This window comes from Nannobrachium achirus (assembly GCF_963921795.1).
Source record: "Nannobrachium achirus genome assembly, chromosome: 24".
NCBI classification, from domain to species: domain Eukaryota; kingdom Metazoa; phylum Chordata; class Actinopteri; order Myctophiformes; family Myctophidae; genus Nannobrachium; species Nannobrachium achirus.
This window is the reverse complement of record NC_137831.1, coordinates 19,727,494-19,750,021: the sequence shown is the minus strand read 5'-3', so window position 1 is coordinate 19,750,021 and position 22,528 is coordinate 19,727,494. Positions and strand designations below refer to the sequence as shown.

General features: G+C 41.5%; 1 protein-coding gene across 1 annotated transcript; it reads left to right on the top strand.

The window, feature by feature from the left end:
* Positions 1-8,580: 8,580 nt before the first annotated feature.
* LOC308280412 (cobalamin trafficking protein CblD-like) lies at positions 8,581-19,381 on the top strand. Its single transcript, XM_080720680.1, has 8 exons — positions 8,581-8,622; positions 10,183-10,222; positions 12,256-12,400; positions 13,632-13,852; positions 14,937-15,042; positions 15,599-15,714; positions 16,416-16,502; positions 18,143-19,381. The coding sequence occupies exons 2-8, from the start codon at positions 10,211-10,213 to the stop codon at positions 18,359-18,361; spliced, it is 906 nt and encodes a 301-aa protein (XP_080576806.1). The 5' UTR covers positions 8,581-8,622; positions 10,183-10,210; the 3' UTR covers positions 18,362-19,381.
* Positions 19,382-22,528: the final 3,147 nt, after the last annotated feature.

Below are 22,528 nucleotides of genomic sequence, written 5' to 3'. Positions count from 1 at the left end.
CACAGCCACATTTAACAGCCAGCAGCCAGTAATATTTCACCTTGTAGGACTGCACTGAAGAGCTGACTGCTACATCCTTCCATCCATTCTTCCTCCTCCATCCTTCCTCTTCATTTACAATTGTTTGAAAGCTACGTGGGGTGTGTGTGTTGGTGTGTACACACAGGGGGGTTCTGGTGCAGGATAAGCTGAACATCAGAGCCAAGGAGACAGCTGACAGGAACACATCAATGCTCATTAGGGATCCACTGCACATGCACTTGTTGAGCCATTGGATTTGGTTGACTGCACAGCAAAATCCCCTCACTCACTCACAGAGAGCTTTAATCTGGACTTGTCTGTGGCTGTAGCATTACAGTAGAGTAGCTGTAATAGCATAGAACATTTTTGTAATTTAACAAACACAGTTTGGGAGATCTTGATCTCCCAGATTACATAACATCAGTTCAACATTTCAGGGGGTATGGATTTGTTTCTGGAGGAATCAGGGCAAAAAGTCTGACAAATAGTTACAAATGTTACAGTCCATAGCAGAATATTGAAAATGAAAGCTGAAAAAGACCCTGTTTTTCCCTTTTTTCTCTCATTCTGGCAACATATTTGACGGATTATTGTGTTTGTTTAATCTCCCCAGTGGGTTGACAAACAGAATCATTATACAATGACATTAGCCTTTACATTACCTTTGGGCACTGAGCATGAAACCTCCATTTGTCCCGATCAAATCGTATTAGAGAGTTATGGGACCGATGCATCTCACAGGAACCTCACTCTCCTAGACATGACACAGACACACACACACACACACACACACACACACACACACACACACACACACACACACACACACACACACACACACACACACACACACACACACACACACACACACTGTGATCCTCCATTGTTCTGGAAGGGAAGTGAATGCATGTGTTTATGTTTGAGGGGGGGGTGTCTGTGGTGTAGAGGAGCCTCCTTTCATGGTGTCATTGTAATGGCCTGTGTTGTCAGTCAGCCGAAGGCTTGATTTATACTTCGTTGCAAGCGGTGTTGCACAGGAAGATTGGATATTTCTGGCGCACAACACCATCATATGACGAAGAATAAATCCGGCTTGGTTTTCATGTACTGTACCGGTATACTGCTGGCAGTACTGCCATCCATATTGCATCATGCCATAATATCTTGATTATTTCATTCTGAGTAATTATACAAATGACTAGTTGTTGCTTCTTCTTTCAACAGTATTCAGTGTGTACCAGGCAGCTTATGATTGCCTTCAACAAAAGAAGATATAGATTACCTTTATTTAAGCTCTGAGGCAAATTGAGGGATGCACCCTTAATTGTGTGAAATATCTGTCGGTCGGTCGGTCCGTCCGTCCGTCCGTCCGTCCGTCCGTCCGTCCGTGTGTGTGTGTGTGTGTGTGTGTGAGCAAGTGTCTGTAGTTCACGTATCTGGAAACGTTGGATGGAGAACCAGCTAGGCTCTAGTCTAGACAGATCACCACTTATAGTGTATTCGAGCCTTTACTAGCTAAACCAATTACTTTAACAGTGTCAACCTTCTCCTTTGAGCCGACAAATATATGAAACCAATAATCTTCCACCATCAGCAAATTCGTGGACCTCCCTCTTTATGTGGTTGTCAGATATGGGCAGTATTTAGTGTTTACTGAAGATCTCAATCTCCTGTGTTTGTCTGGCTGAATAGTTGGATCTAAATCAGTTAAGGAATGACCTCTAACATGTCCAGTCTCTGTCTGTCTGCCACAGAGCCTGATAGATGGCTTCCGATCCCACCTGGGTCACACTTTTTAATGGAAACTCTTTCAAACACACCAAAAGCACTCAGGAACCTGTACGGCAAAGCAATTTCCAACCCCAGTGGTTGACTGCATGCTGTTTATATCCTGTTGCTTCTGCTTTGCCACTGGCAAAATAGAGGGGAGAAAGATATACAATAATGGACTTTTTAGTTTCCTGGGGTTAGAATGAAAATAAAAACGTTTATCAGTCACCTTAAAACAGCTTTCCACAGATTCTACCAAATTACATTACAGTAATTGTATTAACTGCTTATATATACATATATATATATATATACAATGGGCTGTAACTCTCAGATACAGTATATGGTGGTCTGTGAATTAACGTATACCATGACATAAAAAAGGTTTGGAGAAGTAATGCCCCAGAAGTTACTTAGTAATGCCCCCGAGAGATCTGTGTATGTTGTTCGTTATCTCGTACTCCATGCATTTGACATGACAGAACTTTGGAAGTTGTATATTTTTATAAACACACTTGGGAGAGCAACACTCCTGTGACCAACGGATGCATCTCTGCCTGCAGTAATCCAAACAGACAGCGTGTCATCGTCTTCCTCGCCCGCCTTGGGTCCCTGTAAAATGCATTGATGTGTGTGCACGCACAAAGACGCACAGACACACAAACACTCATGCACGTGTGCGCCTTTGTGCACGGGAGTGCACACACACACACACACACACACACACACACACACACACACACACACACACACACACACACACACACACACACACACACACACACTCACACTCACACTCACACACACACACACACACACACACACACCTTGCAACAGAGAGAGGGCCATGTTCAAGGTCGACAACTGTGGACATGCTTATACGCGCATGCACGCAAGCACACAAGCGTAAGGGGGCTGGTAGAATTGCATCACAGACAGAGTAGGTCATTGAGGACACGTTTTGGCCCGACGCTGAGGTGATCTTGGAGGAGGAGGAGGCACCTGGGGAGAGGACGGAGAGACATTGCTTCAGAGCGGCTGCATTTTTAGCATCTCTGTCAAATGTTTCATCTCTCACCAGGATGGTCAGAAATAGATGTGCAAACATACAGTATATATTTTTTATTCAAAGTGAGCTCTTTCTATCTCACAGCGAAAGGGGGACGAAGCACATTTGGGAATATCGTTTGAAGCCAAGCACCGTTTGAGAACTCTTTTGGCAACTTGCACGCATTTATGATAATATGCAGACAGGGGCGTCACACCAAATTCTGGGCCCTGGGTACAAGGATTCACTGTGGGCCCCCCATGAATGTTAACTATCATGAAAATCTTTGAATATTTCAAATCCTTCAAAGGTTTTTTGAAAAATCTATGTTTCGATGTCAGTGGAGCTCAAACCTTTTCATGTGAAGGACCCCCAAAATGGTATGTATTTGGCCACGGACCTGCATCTCAAAATATTTAGTTCCAGGGACCCCCCAGAAGCAAAGTTTTAGTTACAAATGTTCGCTTAAAAAATACATATATTCAAAGATTTGCACACATTTTCACGACTTTTAAAAAATAGCAGATCTACAAGCTCGCTGTGAGCTTGTATATCTGCTATTTTTCAATAGCTAAAGTATAAAATAATTAAGGCCCCTCCACCACCTTGGGCCCTAGTAACTCAGTCCCACTTTCCTACCCCTTGTGACGCCCCTGAAGCCAAGCACCGTTTGAGAACTCTTTTGGCAACTTGCACGCATTTATGATAATATGCAGAGGACAGAATTTCAAAATGAGTCAATACATCCCTCTGGGGAAAATGTAGCAAAATGGCTCAGAGGTTACCGAGTGCACCTGAACTTTTGCTAGCTCAAAGACATAAACTAAGATATCAGCAGATTCACTTTGTCGGTTTAAACGTCTGTGTCTTTAAAGTCTGATGGTGCTGAGAGGCTGCTGGGAATTAAATGTGCTGAACTAAAAGCTCCCATTGGCTTGTGGGTAAAAAAGATCACCCAAACTCACACTGACAGCACTTTTCTGAGAAAATAACCACATGCACTGAAAGAAAAGGAACAAAATGAAAACTAAAAAACGAAACTAAATTTGGTATAAGGCCTCGTTTATAATGTTATTCAGTGGACCAATACCTTTCATTGTGAATATCAAGACAATTCCTCTTAACGAGAATGGTTTCCTTACAGTGTTTTGTCTATCTTTCATCAAAGACGGTATAAGGAAGAGGTTTTGTGAATATTTGTCTCAACTCATACCATCCTCTGGGACAAATATACTACATGTGTTGTTGAGTGTTTTAAATTTCACAAATACTAAATGAGTGAGTCAGATTAAATCAAATGACAAAATCAACAAAAAGTATGAGACGACCAGACCACAAAATCCAAAACAGCAAAGAATCTTGCAGGGGGCTACAATGTGGAAACAAAACACAATGCTGCATGTGTAACCTCAAAAGCCTATTCTATTTAAAACAAGGAATGGCCAGCTGAGAAAACAACCAAGGAGACCTTCACAGGCTGGCTGTGGGACAGATGGTGACACGTTTGACAGTCACCAGACAGTCCTCTGAAGCTGGGACTCTGTAAAGAGGGACGGCAGAGTTTACTAGAAGTCCAATAGGATGCCAAATACCATGAACGCAAGATCCAATCAACCCAATTTAAATTTGAATCACATGTTGAGTGGCCTCTCTAGCAGGGGTTTTCAAACTTTTTTGACTCAGGGCATCCCTGTAAATAACCCTTTCATCCACTGCACCCCTGAATTACACAGTTCATTTTTAGAAACCTACATCGTATCGGAGAAAAATCTGTTTCCATCAGAACTGACTGAAAATAACTTAATACTTGAGGTTTAACCACTCGAACCCCAGAATCCATATTCTGGGGGGAAGGTTCACCAAAAATAGCTACAAGCTCACAACGTCACAACGTAGATGGAAAAATAACTACAGTACAGTGCAAATCATGTCTGTTTTACTAAGCATTGTGAAGTGATATTGATGTAGTGATATTGATGAATTCCAAATGTTATCAAATTATTCTGCGGCACCCCTGTACTGGCATCGCGGCACCGGCACCCACTTTTGGAAACCCTGCTCTATATACTGTAGCTGTATTGGACACCTAATACAGACAGGTACAGACAAATGTGAAATGTTGCCTAGTATCTTGAATGCCACGTCTCCTCCTCCTCCCAGCATCCTCCCTGGCTAGGGACCCCATGCAGTCTGGAGGAGAGTATGTGCTCTGAGGTTTGGCATTATTTGGGTGTCTTAACTCATTTAGTGCCCCTGAAATTAACGGATTATAAAGTCCACGATGCCACCTTCAGGCTGGCATCACTCCCGTTATCTTATTTTGAAGGCCAGAAGTCCACAGCATAAACACTTCCGGTCTGACGTCATCGCGTCCTGCGCCGGAACCGATCCTTGTCCACGTGGAGTTGTGTAATGGCGGACCGGAGCTTTTATATATGTGTAACATAAGCGAGCATCTGCCTCCATCTTCGCTTCTAAAGTGTAGTTTTGAGATAATGGACATTAAAGATGAGATCCCCCGTCCACCTCAATGTTATGGGATGACTATTTTGTGCTCGTGGAGCTGTGATGATGAGAAATCAGTGACGGATTTCGGCTCCGGACCTGCCGCCATTGTACTCGGTAATGTAACCGCCGTTACAGTACTTTTCACGAGTATACTCGGGATTGGCACTCCGGGTACTCGAGTACTTTTCACGAGTCTTCTCGGGATTGGCACTATATGACAGGTACAGACAAATGTGAAATGTTGCCTAGTATCTTGAATGCCACGTCTCCTCCTCCTCCCAGCATCCTCCCTGGCTAGGGACCCCATGCAGTCTGGAGGAGAGTATGTGCTCTGAGGTTTGGCATTATTTGGGTGTCTTAATATTAACTTGACTGAGGTCATGAAGAGATGCTTGGCTCTCAGATAATTTGACTTGTTGGCGGACACCTTTTTTCCTTCGTAATATACTGTACCACAAGACTTTGTTCTCAGTATGAAATTAAGCAAATGCTTATTATGCAAACCCAGCTTGCATAAACAACTCTTGTTCTGTGTCTCAAGATGGTGCTGTTGTCATTTTCTATAGAAAACTTAACGTCAGTTTGTTGTAGGTTACAACGAAGTATATAGGGCTTAAGATTGCTGCCCAATGGTTCATCATCTGTGCACAGTGACAGATCCTATTATTGCTTTCAGAATCTCATTCCAGTGAAATGTTTGTGGTTTATGGAGGACAGAAGTGTGTGTGTGTGTGTGTGTGTGTGTGTGTGTGTGTGTGTGCGTGCGTGCGTGCGTGCGTGCGTATGTGTGCGTGCGTGCGCGTGCGTGTATGTGTATGTATGCGTACGTACGTGCGTTTGTGTTTACACGGATGGGTCAGGGAGCTTTAGAGTTAGATGGAGCGGCTATTGAAAAGTGCTGATTCCAACACCTCGACAGCACAGCAATAAAAAGAGACCATGGCTGACTCATTGCTTTGTCTGGGAGGCTCAAGGCCACCAATACCACTCAGGAAAACCTCTCTGCTGTCGTCTATGGCCCTTGGCCAAACAAATCAATTATTATTGTCCAGAGAAAACCTTTCAGCTATGTGCTGTTTGTCATAAATAAACAGACAGTTATAGGGAACATTTGCCCATCGATCATACAGTTTGAGCTGAATTCAGGAAATCTCACTCATGCCGTCTCAAACAATCTTGATTGCAAATAATGGTTATGAACATGGGGTGTCATCGTCATGCTGGCTTTTGGTGGACATTTTTCTCAAAATTCAGTTTTTGCCACGGATATACAAAATGAGAGGACAATAGAGATAGCCCTGAATGACCCTGAATGAAAAAGAAAAAGCCCTAGCACAAAACCAACCACGTTCATAAAGAGGAGAAGCTATCAAAGGTTTATTTCGGAAGTATTATGTGACTCGCCACAGACAAGACCAAGTCTTTGCCACGGACACATTTGTCCGTGTACGGACATCATATTGATGACCCCTGGTTGTGAAGACAGCTTGCGGTCAAGTACTCTAAAGCTGAGTGGTGCTTTCAACTTTGTGTGTGTGTGTGTGTGTGTGTGTGTGTGTGTGTGTGTGTGTGTGTGTGTGTGTGTGTGTGTGTGTGTGTGTGTGTGTGTGTGCACATGTGTGCCCCAGTGGGGTTCCATCCAGAGTGCCTGCAGTGTTGAGCCGGTGTCTCTACAATGGCAGAGTGCTGTTGCTGCTGTTACTGGTCCCACTGGGAGATTCACTGACATCCAGGGCGCTCCACACACTATGCAAAGGCACACACACACACACACACACACACACACACACACACACACACACACACACACACACACACACACACACACACACACACACACACACACACAGTGCCGTATTGCAGCTGTTCACATTAAGTCAGCGAACGGACCACGTTGTTCCTCCTCCAGCAGAGAAACCCGGGGAAGTTAAATTAGCTCTCCCTCCTCCATCATATCCTCTCAGCTCAACCTTGACGTCTGTCAGACATGCAGTCACAGGCTGCCATCGGGCCTGTGATGGAGTTGTGTTTTAGGTGTTGGTTTTAGGCTGGCTAGATGTTTGTTTGTCTTGAGTGACTTCCAATGGCTTCATTTACACATTACATTATTATGTCAACCCCTCTCCATCCTTTGATTTATATTTTGTCATACTGATAATAGCCAATCTTCAAACTTTCAGATCTGCTATTTTTGACACAACATCTTATGAATATGATGGAGTATAAATGAGACATTATTCACCACTGGGATTTATTTTTATTTTTTTGCTGAGCAGTGAGCATGCATTCCTTCTTTGAGCACCCTTCCTTCTTGCACTGGGTGATTCCAAGTTAAAGTCCCTGTCTTTTACATCTGCTCCAATGTTTCCAAGTGACTGTAGAAATCGGGCGGTTGAATGCCCTACTCAAGTGGATGGAGTCCTGAGTCCATGTAGTGAGTGTTGTAGGAGGGAACCTACACTGTAGTGAAATGGAGAGGGGTTTGGATATAAATAAGGCTACTAGTTCAAGTATAGCTGAAAATATCTGCCCCAATCCATTGGCAGGGTCCCATGCTCCTACACCTAGGTTACAGGAATAGGTCAAGTACTAGTTCAAAACAGTTCACAAACAACATTTACCTACACATGATTTAATTTTAAATCAACTATAATGTAGTGTAATATAGTGTACTATTAAGTAAGTATCCCCTTTTAATCAACTGCAATGAGTGGACTTGCTTCAACGTTTCCTAGCATAGCTTTGCTGCCACCTCGTGGTGACATCTAGCAAGTACGACAACAGTCCTCATGCATGTACGTGGTCGATGCGTTATTTAATTAAAAAGCAATCACTATCACTCTAATTTGCAGTGCACTCGCACAACAACTTGTAGGCCTGTATCTGCTAATAATAAAATATTTGTATACATTTGAAAAGTTGTGAAATGGGACATTCTGCATACTTTGGTATCCTACATTTTGATACAAGTAGGCCTACAACTTGCACTTTTACTCAAGTACATTTGTAATTACGATTTCTATAATGCAGTATTGACACTTTTACTCAAGTAAAAACGTGCGAGTACTTTTTCTTTTCCACCACTGGTTAGTTTTAACCTCTATTATGCTATGTTTTTATTTATTTTTTACTTGGTTGGACAGTGCTACTACGTGCGCTACGTGCAAAAGGGAACGTAGAACGAGTTGTTTGTCCCTCGCCGCTTGCCGTCAGTGTTTAGCTTACTCCACTGTGTGAGTGAGAGTGGACGTACAGTGAACTCACTGATCTCTCTGGTAAGGACATTATGTTCCTTTCACTATATTCTATTATCAAACTAAGCAACACTAGACTTTTAATAACGTATACGAAACGTAAGATCTATCTCCGTGTTGCCAGTAACTTCCTACGACGCCACCCGTGATAAAAAATGTAGAAATGTTTATCTGTGCGAAGAGAGGGGAGTGTCAAAACAAACCAGCTCAGTCAGGAATCAGCTGATCACAAGCAGCGAGCTAACTAAACTAGCATAACAATACTATATTCTATCAACTTTACGTCGGATGTTAGACATTAAAGATAAATTAAATATTGTACCAACCAACTGCTGAAGCTTTTAAAGCCTTTAAGATGACCTCCAACTGTTTTTGACCTAGTTATTTATGTTATGTAAGATAAGAGTGTGATTGCATCACGTTGTTGCTAGGTATCTGTGTTTTAAAACTTAACCAGCTTATCTAAATGCACAGTGTAATACTGCTACTAGTAGTCTACTACTAATAATGATAATGATAATAATTGTCTTTTATTAATTAATAACCATTTCCAAAACAAGTCTTACAAGCAAAATGGTGCCTTGCAGGGTAAAAACAACAATCAACTGGAATCGTTGTGTCATGTAAACATTACTAAGAATAATAGTACCCTCAATAAAACAGTACAATAAAGTAAACGCAATAAATCATACAGCACAGTAATAAACATAATAAAACAAATGCTGTGTTAAAGTTCAGATCACAGGAGGGCTAGACAATTTTTAAGGTCTGTTTTAAAGGGGTATTTCACTTAAAAACTCTTAAACTCTTAATAAACTCTTGAGGTAATTTTAATATATTTTACTTGGGCTATTATTTATTATGTTTCTTTATTCAATATTTGGATATTTGTTATTCTTTAGATTCAGACACGCCTCCTCCTAATTCATTCAACTGTGAATGTTGATCATTTTAAAACACACGTTCCTGGTGACTGATATTGCTCTACTTTTTGTTTGTTTTTTACATGGAAAAAGAAAACTGTAATCTAAAAAACATGTTCCCTCATGCTGAACCAGGGACATTTCTTTTCATGGGTTTGAAGTTCAATGTGGTGTATGTGCAACGGAGGTGATCCGAACTTCCCCACCGGGCTTCGAACCCAGGTCTCCCCCATGAAAGTCCAATATCTTAACCATCATTCCAAAGGGATATCCCTATGGAACGAGAGCAGATACTAGACTTTTGAGGCTTCAGGCTGGGGCTGCGACTCTCTCCGCCACACTCACCCCCCTTTGACCTCCTCCTACGGGGAAGCCCGGATCCGGGTCACGGCACCAATGTAACGGAGGTGATCCGAACCTCCCCACCCGGCTTCGAACCCAGGTCTCCCACGCGAAAGTCCAATATCTTAACCATCACTCCAAAGGGATATCCCCATTGGAACGAGAGCAGATACTAGACTTTTGAGGCTTCAGGCTGGGGCTGCGACTCTCTCCGCCACATATGTATATTGAACCAAGACAGTTAAAGGAAAAGAAGCCATCTCCCATGGAAACCTGTTCTAATGATTGATTTGTTTGTTGTTCTTCAATCCCACAGATACAGGTTAGAGGGGAAAGGCCTGAAGATGTCTAGTAGTGTAAGTGACTTAACTTTTGACCTAACAGTTGAAAAGATCTTTTTGGCCCTAGATTGTCTAGTGCAGGGGTCTTCAACGGGGGTCCGGGACCCCTAGGGGGTCCTCAGAGTTACGCGGGGGGTCCTCCAAATCTTTGAGTGACAGAACTTTTTTTTTTACTCCTTCTTTATATTAAACCACTTGAACCCTAGTGTCCATAATCTGAGAACTTTAGCCAAAAATAGCAGATCTACAAGCTCACAACGGCTCGCGTTGCGAGGCGTTGTGAGCTTGTAGATCGTCTATTTACGGCAAAGAGCTTGTGTAGAGGGGGAAAAGAGCAGACTACGTACAGAGTGAAAGGTGAAGTTTATTAAGTATTGACGGTTCAAGCGGTTAAATATTCAAAAAACACAAATTGACATGAATCCAAAATACACTGATGATTGTGCTGTCAAACCATGACTATATGGAATCTCTGAAAAGGTTGTGGGGGTCCCTGCTTCATCTCTCTCTCAACTAAGGGGTCCTTGGCCTGAAAACGTTGAAGACCCCTGGTCTAGTGTGATCTTACAGATCACAGCCATTATGGGTCCTATTGCGGGGCGGTTGAGCAGATAATCTGCGCGGCAATAAAGTGGTGCGCGCTGCTTGTGTACTCTCCCAATAATTAATTCCTCAGTCTTGGAGACAGATATTGTCCTCTAGTTTCATCTCCCTTTGAAAGTTCTGGCAGAAAACGTGTGTTTAGTGAAATATTTCCACTTTTCCACAAGCTTCACAGTACAAGAACAACGTTCAGTCCCGGCGAGGGGCCCGGAATGTGTGCTGGACTGAATTTATCAAAACTTCCTTTGGGAAGCACAAACGTATGGGGCACACAATTGGCAGGTGGTGAGATGAATTACCCCACACCAATCGCAAAGCACCTGTTTGTGCTTCCCAAACACACGTGTTTCTCAAAGGAAGTTTTTCATATGTTCAGTCCAGCAGTCATTTCAGGTCCGGCCTGTCACTGACAGAGAAGAGAATGTCGTCCATGTGAAGTTCGTGGAAAAGTGGAGCTATTTGACTAAAAAGGGATAAGAAACTAGAGAACAATATCTGTCTCCAAGTCTGAGGAATTAATTATTGGGTGAGTACACAAGCAGCGCGCACCACTTTTTGCCGTGCAGATCTGCTCAACGCCGCGCAATAGGACCGATCTATCGCTGTGTATTTGGAATATACACAGTCTTATATGTACGATCACAGACATTATTTCTAGGGCTAGGATCTTTTGAGATTACAGGTGCTTAGCAGTGGCATTTAAATTGGCATGAGAGAAAACTGTGTGCTATGTCATGACATAGATTTTCTTAACGTAAAATAGTGTTGCTGTCGGAGCAGTCGGACAGAAACCTCACTACCTCCATATTTCAATCTAATTATATATATTTTTTATTTAAAATATTTTTTGGGGGGCCGGTGTTTATGCCTTATTGATAGGACAGCAGACTGACAGGAAATGGGGTGTCATCGGGATTCGAACCTGTGACACGGTGTCGGGCTGCATTGCAGCCTAGGGTGCCCCGACCACTGCACCTATATTTCTACTTTTAATGTATTTTCTTTGGTAATTGAATGCCCCAACTTCGTCATGGCACAGTGTCACACAAAAGTAAGGAAAATTGCCGACCTACATGCTACGCGTTTTGAGCTTGTAGATCTGTTATTTTTGTTATTTTTATCTTTTTTAAGTGAATGTGAAAAGTGACCGTGTGGAAATAGCAGCTCTACAAGCTCACAAGATCGGCTATTTCCACTATCAATGTTCTTTTTAAAGTGTAAAGTTGTGAAATGTGTCCTTCGTTTCTTCGTATATCGAGGTTACGTGTCATATCTGCCATGTGCAATTTGAAAGCCTACAAGCCAAACAGAAATGTAATTGTCAATGACAAAAAACAATTAAATCGTTAATCGCAATTATTTGAGAGACAATTAATCGTCATGTAAAATAATAATCAGTCATAATCGTGACGGCCCTAATCTTTGGCGTGTTGTGTTTCCTGCAGGTGTTGTGTGGTCGTGGCAGGCGGGTTTTGCCGCAGATTACCGCTGGGCTCCAGGCTCTTGCTGCTCTCCGGGTTGGACGGACCAGAACCTTCTCTGCTGCTAGCTCTGATGAGCCTTATGTCACAGTTTCACACACAGACTCAGGTTGGTCCGTTTATAATTATTAAAGTTCTCCCAGGGTTCCCACGGTCATGAAATTCCTGGAAATATTTTGAAATTAGAAAAATATTTTTCCAGTACTGGAAAAGTTTTGGAATTTATCAAGGGTCCTGGAAGGTCCTGGAAAAAATAGCTATGCATTGTCTTTGGTTATTGATTTTGTTAATACCTCTGAAATGACAAATTAAACATGGGCCAAATTGTCAAATATTAGAGGCAGAAATTGTGAAAATAGCCGATCTACATGCTCACAACGCCTCGCGTTGCGAGGCGTTGTGAGCATGTAGATCTGCTATTTTCACAATAGAACCGTGTTATACAAAATTCCTCAACTCTTAGTGCTCGTCAGGGTGGGGGGTCCTAAGTTAAAACATGATTATTTCGGGGGTCACGGCCTGAAAAGGTTGAGAACCACTGGCATACACTACCTGTCTTTGGGCATTGCGCAATGCGCATAGGAGTAAGCGACCTGTTATTGTTATTGTTATATAGTCCTGGAAATTGGGTTAAATATTCTGGAAAAGTTTTGGAAATTAATAGGTAAAAATGTGTGGGAACCCTGTTCTCCGTCGCCACAACTGATTTCAGTCATTTGGATTCCATAGAAGCCACCATGTCTACAAGCTCTCGCTTGTAGATTGGCTATTTTCGCACACTAGGACGTGGTCCTATAAACATTTTCAGTCGTGTGATTTTTATTTTGCATTGATCCATGAGTTGAGCATTCCTCCCCTGTGTAGCTCTTGTGAACTTGTACAATGATGTATAAACTAGGGCTTAATTGGTTCATCAAACTAATATTTAGTCCATTGTAAAAGAAACTATCATGTTTTGGATATAATATTGTGAGTTCAGTATACAGATACTTTTTTTAATGTGATTTAGAAAGTGAAACCTAACATACAGTATATTCTAGATTCATTACACTTAAATGAAAATATTTCAAACCTTTTGTTTTATTCTTCATAATTACGTTATATAATTCATCAAAAAATAAAACATTCAAAATATTCGAATAAGACTAATAAAGGGGTATATACATAAATAAAAACACACTTCTCTATTAATTGAAAAGTAATTGATTGAATACTATAGAGTATAGACTATAGACCCTTTCTGCAGCCCGTTGGCTTACCAGGCAGAACCCATTATATAGCTCATTGGGCAGAAGAACCACACAGGTCTCATTTGGGGTTCTTGTCCTGTCCCTCTGCAGGGCCCAGAACCGTGTGGCCCGATGAGAACATGGGCCCGTTTGGACCTCAAGACCAGCGCTTCCAGTTACCGGGCAACGTGGGCTTCGACTGCCACCTGGAGGGAACGGCGGAGCAGATAAAGAAAGCTCCGGTGCACAGAACGGTCCCCGACATACTGACGTCCCCAAGCAGTTCTGAGAGACACGAGTTTGTATTGGCCCAGTTCATCAGTGAATTCCAGGTAACGGAACATTTGCTGTATTTATTCACATTTTATGTCAGTTTATGTAATGAATTTCCACCGTAGTTCTCATCGCATATTAGTCACTTAAGTCCTGTTTTAAGAAATAGCCAGTCTGCAAACTCTCAATGCAATGCGTTGTGAGCTTTTAGATATACTCAGCAATATTGAGGGTTTGTGTTACCGTGAATATCAGCACGCCTGCGTTGCCACAGACACGAGCCCTAGACAGCGCAGAAGCTATTTCAACCAATCAGATTGCTTCGTCAGAACTACCTGTTGTATTATTTGTCATACCCAACAATTTACAATTTAGGCATTTAGCAGGCACTCTTAATCCAGAGTGATCCAGAAGTAAGGACAGCACATTAATACATCAAATGCATAGAAATAGCAATCCAAAAAAGGTAGGTAGACCAAGAACCTATTCAATACATTTCAAAATCAATCAAAACATCAATATTCTGAGTTATACATAAACACTCCACTAGACAATGTTGGGGCCGGCCACCTTGGCCGGCAGGATTATGTTTTACTGGCCAAAGAATACATTTATCGGCCATAATATTCACGACACGTCACATCATGCGTGTTTGCAGATACTGTATGTGCTTGTGCACCCAACCGATAATTAACACCTTGTTACATTCTTTCCCTTCATCATAGATGCATTCTGTTCCTGTTTTTATAGTTCTATCTATCCACTCATGCAGAGGTCAGGCAGAGGTGTCGCTTGCCCAAAAAATAACTGAATAAAGTGAGCCTGATTGAACTGCTTGCGCGATAGCCTAGACAAGGGGTCTTCAACAGGGGGTCCGGAACCCCTAGGGGGTCCTCAGAGTTACTACAGGGGGTCCTCCAAATCTTAGTGTGATAGAAACCCCTTTTTCTCCTTTTTTTTACGTTAACCACTTGAACCCTAGCGTCCATATTCTGAGAACTTTAGCCAACAATAGCAGATCTACAAGCTATATCTTACATGTAGTAGCTACTAGTTAGCTACAACACACTATTGTTAAAAAGCTAAGCGTAAAGAATTGTAGATCTATGTATATTTAAGAACAACTGTATTTTTGTTTTTCAGGGCAAAGAAGGACCTACATACACAAGAGTTTGCAGAGCTGAGCTGTATTTTAATCCAATGGACGCTGACTGCTCAATAAAGTCATGTCCTGAACTGCTAAGGAAAGGTACGTCTCATTTTTCTTCCATGGTCTAGTTTTTACATTGAATAAAACAGTTCTTGAGGATTCCATCTCTATTTCAGCTATTGTCACTCTTCATACAGAATTACAGATACAGTACCCTGGGGCGTCACAAGGGGGGGAAAAGTGGGACTGAGTTACTAGGGCCCAAGGTGGAGGGGGGCCTTAATTATTTTATACTTTAGCTATTGAAAAATAGCAGATCTACAAGCTCACAGTGCAGCACCGAGTGCCGTGCTTCGAGCTTGTAGATCTGCTATTTTTGGTGCAACACCCCTGTTCACACCTGGGAGCTGCCCAGTACAAACAGCCTTCCAGTTACAGTATTTCACTGTTGGACAATATACTAAATATCCACTAGAGGGAGGCAATGCTATATAAAGTAGCCATGTTTCCTACAGCAGAGCTCAAGCTCTTGTCTTAGGAGTGATTTGTAGAATCGGCCCCAGGTCTTAATGGGTTCATATGCAGCACTGTCCCTGTCAAATCTGAAATAAACATGTCTCTCTCTCTCTGTCTCTATCTCTCTGTCCCCCAACAGATCTTGAAGTGTTCTTCCCGACGGCGCCCGCCAGCGCCATCACAGTTGTCACGGTAACACAGAAAGGCAGCAGATGTGAAGAAGTGGAGCCGAACACGGAGCAGCAGCTTCATAGAGTGAGTCGGAGCTCACAACGTCCATGTCACCAACGGTTTTCTGGTGCAGCGTGACACCGGACGATGACGCCACTTAGAATTAGTCAACGTTATTGTTAATATAAAGTGCTATCACCAGGGGTGCACATACCTTTTTGGGGCTAGTACTCAGGGGAGCAGCTGGATATGTTGCTTGGTGCACAATCTATTTAGTAGAATATTTGACGATTTTTTAAATATACGTATACATGACCAGGGCTCTTGACATGACCAAATAAATAGAACACTACAATGCAAGCGTTTCAGTGCTGCACATTAAATAGTTATCCTATTCAACAGTGCCATATGAATATTTTTTGGTGCATTTAAAAGCAATGAATTGATGGAGTATCAAATAGATATGCGGTGCACATCCAGTAGTGGCTTGTGCAAGTGCAAGACAAAATAAATAATCGTAAAGAGAAAAGACACCGGCGATGGCCGATCTTGTTTGTACCTGATAATTGCACAGCGCTTCCTGTTGTTTGATCAGGCACGCAATATTTATTTTGACCACAGTGGTTATCACAGTGTTTATTAAGGGCAGTGGTGGACAAGTATATACTATATGCTTCAGTGGCTAATGTTTGAAGACATGATCTTGAGACCATAAAGTGTGAACTGAAGGTTGCACAGCTACTTAATCAGATCCAGTGTACCAATGTTCTTTCCTCTAACCCTAGTTTGTGAGCGGTGCTAAGGAGATGTGCTTCGCTCTGTGGACGGCGGGTTACTGGGCAGACTTTATCGACCCTGCCACAGGAGTAGCTGTAAGTTACACTTTTATTCCCATTAACTTCAGTTTGTACTGTTTAAAGTGATAAGGAAAAGAAAAGGCACAGGTCGACAGTTAAATCTGATTTATCTTACATCTGCGTTGAGGCATAGCATTATGTCCTGTGTGTATCTAATATAATCTAGGGGCACTTAACTCATTTACTACCGGAATATTTAACCAAACCGCTTGTCATATCCTGGTTATTTTTAGTTGTTTTTACCAGTATGATCGCGACGTGCACAAGTCACACGCATGCTGCACCATGGCGTGCGCGGAAAAAGACGGCACATTAACTCAGTCGGTGCCATATTTAAAGTGGGACCTCTTATATTGCCGGTTCGCCAACAAAGGGTTAAAAAATAGTGTGCACGCTGGTGCACACATTCGTGAACAGATCATGCACTATGCATGTGCGTGCTTTTCACAGCTTTCAAACAAAAAAATCCGCTTGGAAATCCGTTCAGGCATTCAGGAGAAGGCAGCCCTTATGTTTTCTTCAAATGTAAACAAACATGGCTGCCATGTTTGAAAGATGGGGTTGGTATGGGGGTTAAACATGCAATTTTGCGATCGCAACCATGCCTAGTACACTGTTGGAGGTCCAATTTTTTTTTTTTTTTAAACATTTCTTTCAATTTTTTTTTTTTTTTTTTTTTTTATTATTAAAAAAAAAAGACGTTCAGAAGACGTCTGGCAGGGAGGTCCATAGTTAAAAAGACGTTTTTATTATAGAAACGTCTTTTTTGGCAGGGTATGAGTTAATCCATCCAGCGGTTCCAAAGCTACAAGCTAACTAGTTAGCATGTTTATACTGCGGGACACGGCGCATGATCAGGAAACAGAGAAGTGAGCGTTTTCCCCCATATCCAGTTTGAACCGGTTTCAGCCTTAAAACAACAGCATAATGTTGGATTAAATAAAATAAAAACGAAATCTGTCATATCTCGTCATTGGAACTTTTTGGGGCTTTTAAAATAGCTTGTCATAACTTGTCATTGGTAGTGAGTGAGTTAATATACTGTATGTTCCATGAAATACAAAATTTGTGTTTTATTGTTATCATCAGGCTTACTTATCCAAGTATGCCTGATATGCTAATTGGCACTCTTGCCATTTGTAATGTAAAATTCAGTGAGCTGTAGAAAAAAAATCGCTCTTGGCCCATGTGAGATGACTTCCTATAATCAATGACAACATGTAAATATACATGTAAATGTTCCCACTTAAATAAATAAATAAATAAAAACATGATATTGCAGTTAGCAATGAAAAAGAGGGCAAACATTATTAATTGTATTAGGGAAATGTGGTTGTGTCAGTAACCACTGTACATTAGATCTGTCATTTTTAAAGTCGATTAAGAACTCCGACAACTCCAACTCGGATATAAAAGTCTCACTTAAAATGCTCATTGAACAAAAACAAACAATATACGCTGTATATCCTGAAGGCTGCATTCTATACTCTTAGTTGACTGGGGGCTCCCAGGGCTCTATACTAGTTCTCTACACCAAATCTCTTTTCTGAAAATACCCGATAAGCTCACGACGTGTGGCATTTTTCACGGAATGATCGCCCCCGGAACGCGAGGGTTCATGTGGTTAACTTTTTGGCTCTTGTCTCTCGAAACAGTTCTTTGGCTCTCCGTCAAGCCGGAGCACGCTGCGAGCGGACAACGACCTGAGGCACCTGGGTTTTCACATCGAGGCGTCCGGCTCGTGCACGGTTATCCGCCATGTCCTGAGAGGCACGCCTTTGTTTGTAGGGACTGTTTTCACCAACGCACCTACCGCCAGTCCTGCCATTGCAAGACTACAAGGACTTACGAATGGACTCGAAGACGAGGAATAGGCTTTCTTTTTCTTCTTATTTTTTTAACGAAACATGACCTGATGTCAGTACCACACCGGTTTTTATCAATACTGCTTCGGAGGAGCTTGGAGAGGAAATGAGGAGCCGATGCAGTTTGCAACCGCTTATTTGGATGTTTTACCGACACATGACATTGTCCAATTTTGTTTTATTTGTACATGAAAGTAGGGCTGGGCAACATAATAGAACAATATTGTAATATGAGACTTGATAACATCTCAGATTTTGGATATCGTAATATTGTGATATGGCATAAGTCAGTGTAATGCTGTCTTTTTCTGGTTTCAATAACAGAAGCCCTATTTTATATTTTCAGAAATCTCTTGGAAAAGTGGAAAGAAAAAAGTACATATCGTCACAATATCGATATCGAGATGTGTCGAAATCCCCAACCTTACATCAAGATGTTTAAAATATGACATGGATTAACTTTGTGTGGGTTTCATTTTGCTGACACTACACAATCTAAAAGTGCATCTGGCATGGCTTCAAGGCCCACTCATTGTAATGACAATAACTTGACTATCTATATATATATATAAAATGTGAAACCTATTCTCACAAACCGATCGCTGTTATAAAGGAACACTTTAGATTATTATTTAAGGAAATATTTATCAGGATTCTGGGTCCCTTTCCATGATTTCAGAATGGCATTTAGTAACATGTACATGTACTCTATGTCTGTTTTCAGATATTGAGCTATGAACATCACAGTGTTATTTCCAAAATAGCATTTTGAAAAGAAATAGCTCTTTTTAGCCTACAGTATGTGAAAATACACAAATACAACTATCTACCTATTTTCCTGTTTAAAAAGACAAATACAGCACTTGGGTCAACAATTTCATACTAATAACAGTGTATAGGTTCTTGATTGTTGTGTGGTTGAGTCATCATGCATAGGCCCCAGAAACATGGCCTGTATTTTTTGCTTGAAGCACGGTGCAGTTGCACTAAGTGCTGAATAAATGAACTGTTGAATAAATTAACTCTGGAAAAGCCTGCGAGGGTTGAGAGCTTCTCGTCAGCACTGCGCCTGTGAATGTGTCCCTCCAGGGGTGTCGCACCAACTTCTGGGCCCTGGGTACAAGAATTCACTGCGGGCCCCCCATGAATGTTATTCATTTAGACTGTGAACGCATTATTACGCATTTGTGCACAGAGTGCCGTGCTGCAAGCTTGTAGATCTGCTATTTTTGAAAAATCTTGAACATTGTGCAAGTCTTTGAATATTTCAAATTCTTCTAAGGTTTTTTATGTGGGTGGTGCTCAAACCTTTTCATGTGAAGGACCCCCAAAAGGATATTTATTTGGCCAAGGACCCCCATCTTAAAATATTTAGTTCCGGGGACCCCCCAGAAGCAAAAATTGTTTGCTTAAAAAATACATATATTCAAAACATTTGCACACATTTTCACAACTTTTCAAAAATAGCAGATCTACAAGCTTGCAGCATTGCACTCGGTGCCGCACTGTGAGCTTTTATATCTGCTATTTTTCAATCCCACTCCCCCCCCACCCCCCTCCCGGTGACGCCCCTGAGTTCCTCTTCTAAACATAATGGGCCACAAATCACTTTGCAGTCCAAGAGAAGTGGGCAGCCATGTGCTCTACAGTGGAAAGCAATTAAGCCACAGATGTAGCACAGGGGTCTTCAACGTTTTCAGGCCAGGGACCCCTTAGCTGAGAGAGAGATGAAGCAGGGACCCCCTCTACATATTGTATAAATGTGTGATGCAGATTTTCATTGAATTCATAGATAGATTCATAGACTTGTTTGACAGCACTGTCGTCAGTCTATGTTGGATTCGTGTTTTTAGTTAACTTGACCTTTCACTCTGTACTTGGTCTACTCTTTTTTTACCTCTACATCAAACGTATTTGCTGCGCTTGTAGATCTGCTATTTTTTGTCTAAAGTTAACCTCAAAATAGGGATGCGAGGGTTCAAGTTGTTAATTTAAAAGAATGATCCTATCACAAAGATTTGGTGCCCCCCTTGTAGTAACTCTGAGGACCACCTAGGGGTCCCGGACCCCCTGTTGAAGACCCCTGATGTAGCATACAGCTGTGGTTCTTAACCTGTGGGCTGGGGCCTACTGGTGGGCCATGAGGATATTGCAAGTAGGCCTTAAATAATTGGCAAAAGATTAAGATTTTAAAGGTTTAACAGTATTTTTCTTTTATTTTCTTCTTTAAAACCTTGAAAATGTTGTTTTCATTGTGATGCCAATGAATGGGAGCTTAAAGTATACTATGTTAGTTCTATTGATCCATGCCGGAACCCAATCCAGTGATTGATCATTAAAATAAACATGCTCTGAAAATGCACAAAGCCCACCCATCTGACCAATTACCTACAGCGGGTTCCCCAATAGGCGGCCCGCGGGCCATTTGCGGCCCGCGGGGGGCTACTGTCTGGCCCCCACCAACCCCAGTAATAGTGGTGATATAAGAGCAGCAACAAAACTAGTATATCGTCGTTGTCGGGTGGAAAACCTGTATCTCAAAATGTGTACGTTCTTTCGCAAAGTAAAGCTCTGCTTCATCAAACAAGGCCGTCGCACAAAAGTAGTGAAAACAGCAGATCTACAAGCACACAATGCCTCGCGGTGCGAGGCGTTGTGTGCTTGTAGATCGGCTGTTTTCACTAGTTTAAATCATTTTTAAAATGATAAATGCAAAACGTACGGTTTTGGACATACAAGATTTTCACCCGACAACGACGATATCCGAACTGTCACTGGAGTAGAGGGAACGCCACCGTCGCCCCCTGCAATGTTGTGGCCCTCGGCTTGGTACCCTAGACATAATTCGGCCCTTGGGGGAAACTAATTGGGGACCCCTGACCTACAGTATAAAGAAACATGTGATTCTATGGATATACAGTACACAACAAAGAACATTGAAAGAAACAAAAGCACACCTATCACTCTGTAGCATGATTTTATAAAACATTTTAATTTCTCAAATTTGCCAAATTCTTATTTTAGAACTCTAAAGTAAAATAAACCTTTAACAACTCTAAACTTTAGAGAACAAAACTTATCAAGAAAACATCCAGGATTAGTGTAATCTACTGCCCTAACAGTACAATGCCTCATTAAAAAAAGTTAACTGAAACATGCTTTATAAAAATAATAAATACTTTGTATATATACATAATTATATCACGTACAACGTGGCACTTTTTTTTTTTATCCATAAAAGCTTATCTGACAGGGAGCGATAAGCTTTGATCAAAGTAATACTGTCTTGGTACAACAAACTTTTTTTTACGGTAACAATTACGGCCTTAAATTGTGTACTTTCTTTTTATTTTGTACTTTGTATTCAAGTTCAAAAGAGAGCCTATCATTTCAGTACATTGAACAGCATACAATTATAAATGTTCACTCACAACCCTAGTTTAAAATAATTGCCAGATGGTTTGCAGCACAATATAATGAGTGCCAGAAAACTCATTTGACAACAAAAAAACGCATTTGGGACTCCACTTAGTAGTGTTATGCTTTTAAATGCCTCCAGAAACGGCATCATCCATCTTCAATTTCCAACTTTCAGCTCCACATTTACTAACAATCTGTAACGGCTGCTTTCAGCCCTAGCCCAAACATCTTGCCCTTAGAAGATGTCCTCAATGTAGCTCCCATTGACCACAGCAGCCTGTTTGGCTTATACTATTGAAAAATAGCAGATATATAAGCTCACAGCTTGTGGATCTGCTATTTTTGAAAAATCTTGAAAATGTGTGCAAGTCTTTGAATATTTCAAATCCTTCTAGGTTTTTTGAAAAAACCCATGTTTCTATGTCAGTACCTTTTGGCCGTGTCAGTGGTGCTCAAACCTTTTCATGTGAAGGACCCCCAAAATGGTATGTATTTGGCCACGGATCCCCATGTCAAAATATTTCGTTCCAGGGACCCACAGAAGTAAAATTTTAGCTACAAATGTTCGCTTAAAAAAATACATATATTCAAAGATTTTGCACACATTTTCACAACTTTTCTAAAATTGCTAAAGTATAAAATAATTCCAGGCCCCTCCACCTTGGGCCCTAGTAACTCAGTCCCACTTTTCCCCCCCTTGTGACGCCCCTGCTTATACCTATTGTCTATTTACTAAGCAAAGTCTGTCCTTTACTG

Excerpts from the sequence above, each read along its gene's own strand:
- LOC308280412 (XM_080720680.1), top strand. Across the intron at positions 12,401-13,631 it reads AGTTTCACACACAGACTCAG|GGCCCAGAACCGTGTGGCCC; the intron begins GTTGGTCCGTTT and ends GTCCCTCTGCAG. Across the intron at positions 15,715-16,415 it reads CGGAGCAGCAGCTTCATAGA|TTTGTGAGCGGTGCTAAGGA; the intron begins GTGAGTCGGAGC and ends CTCTAACCCTAG.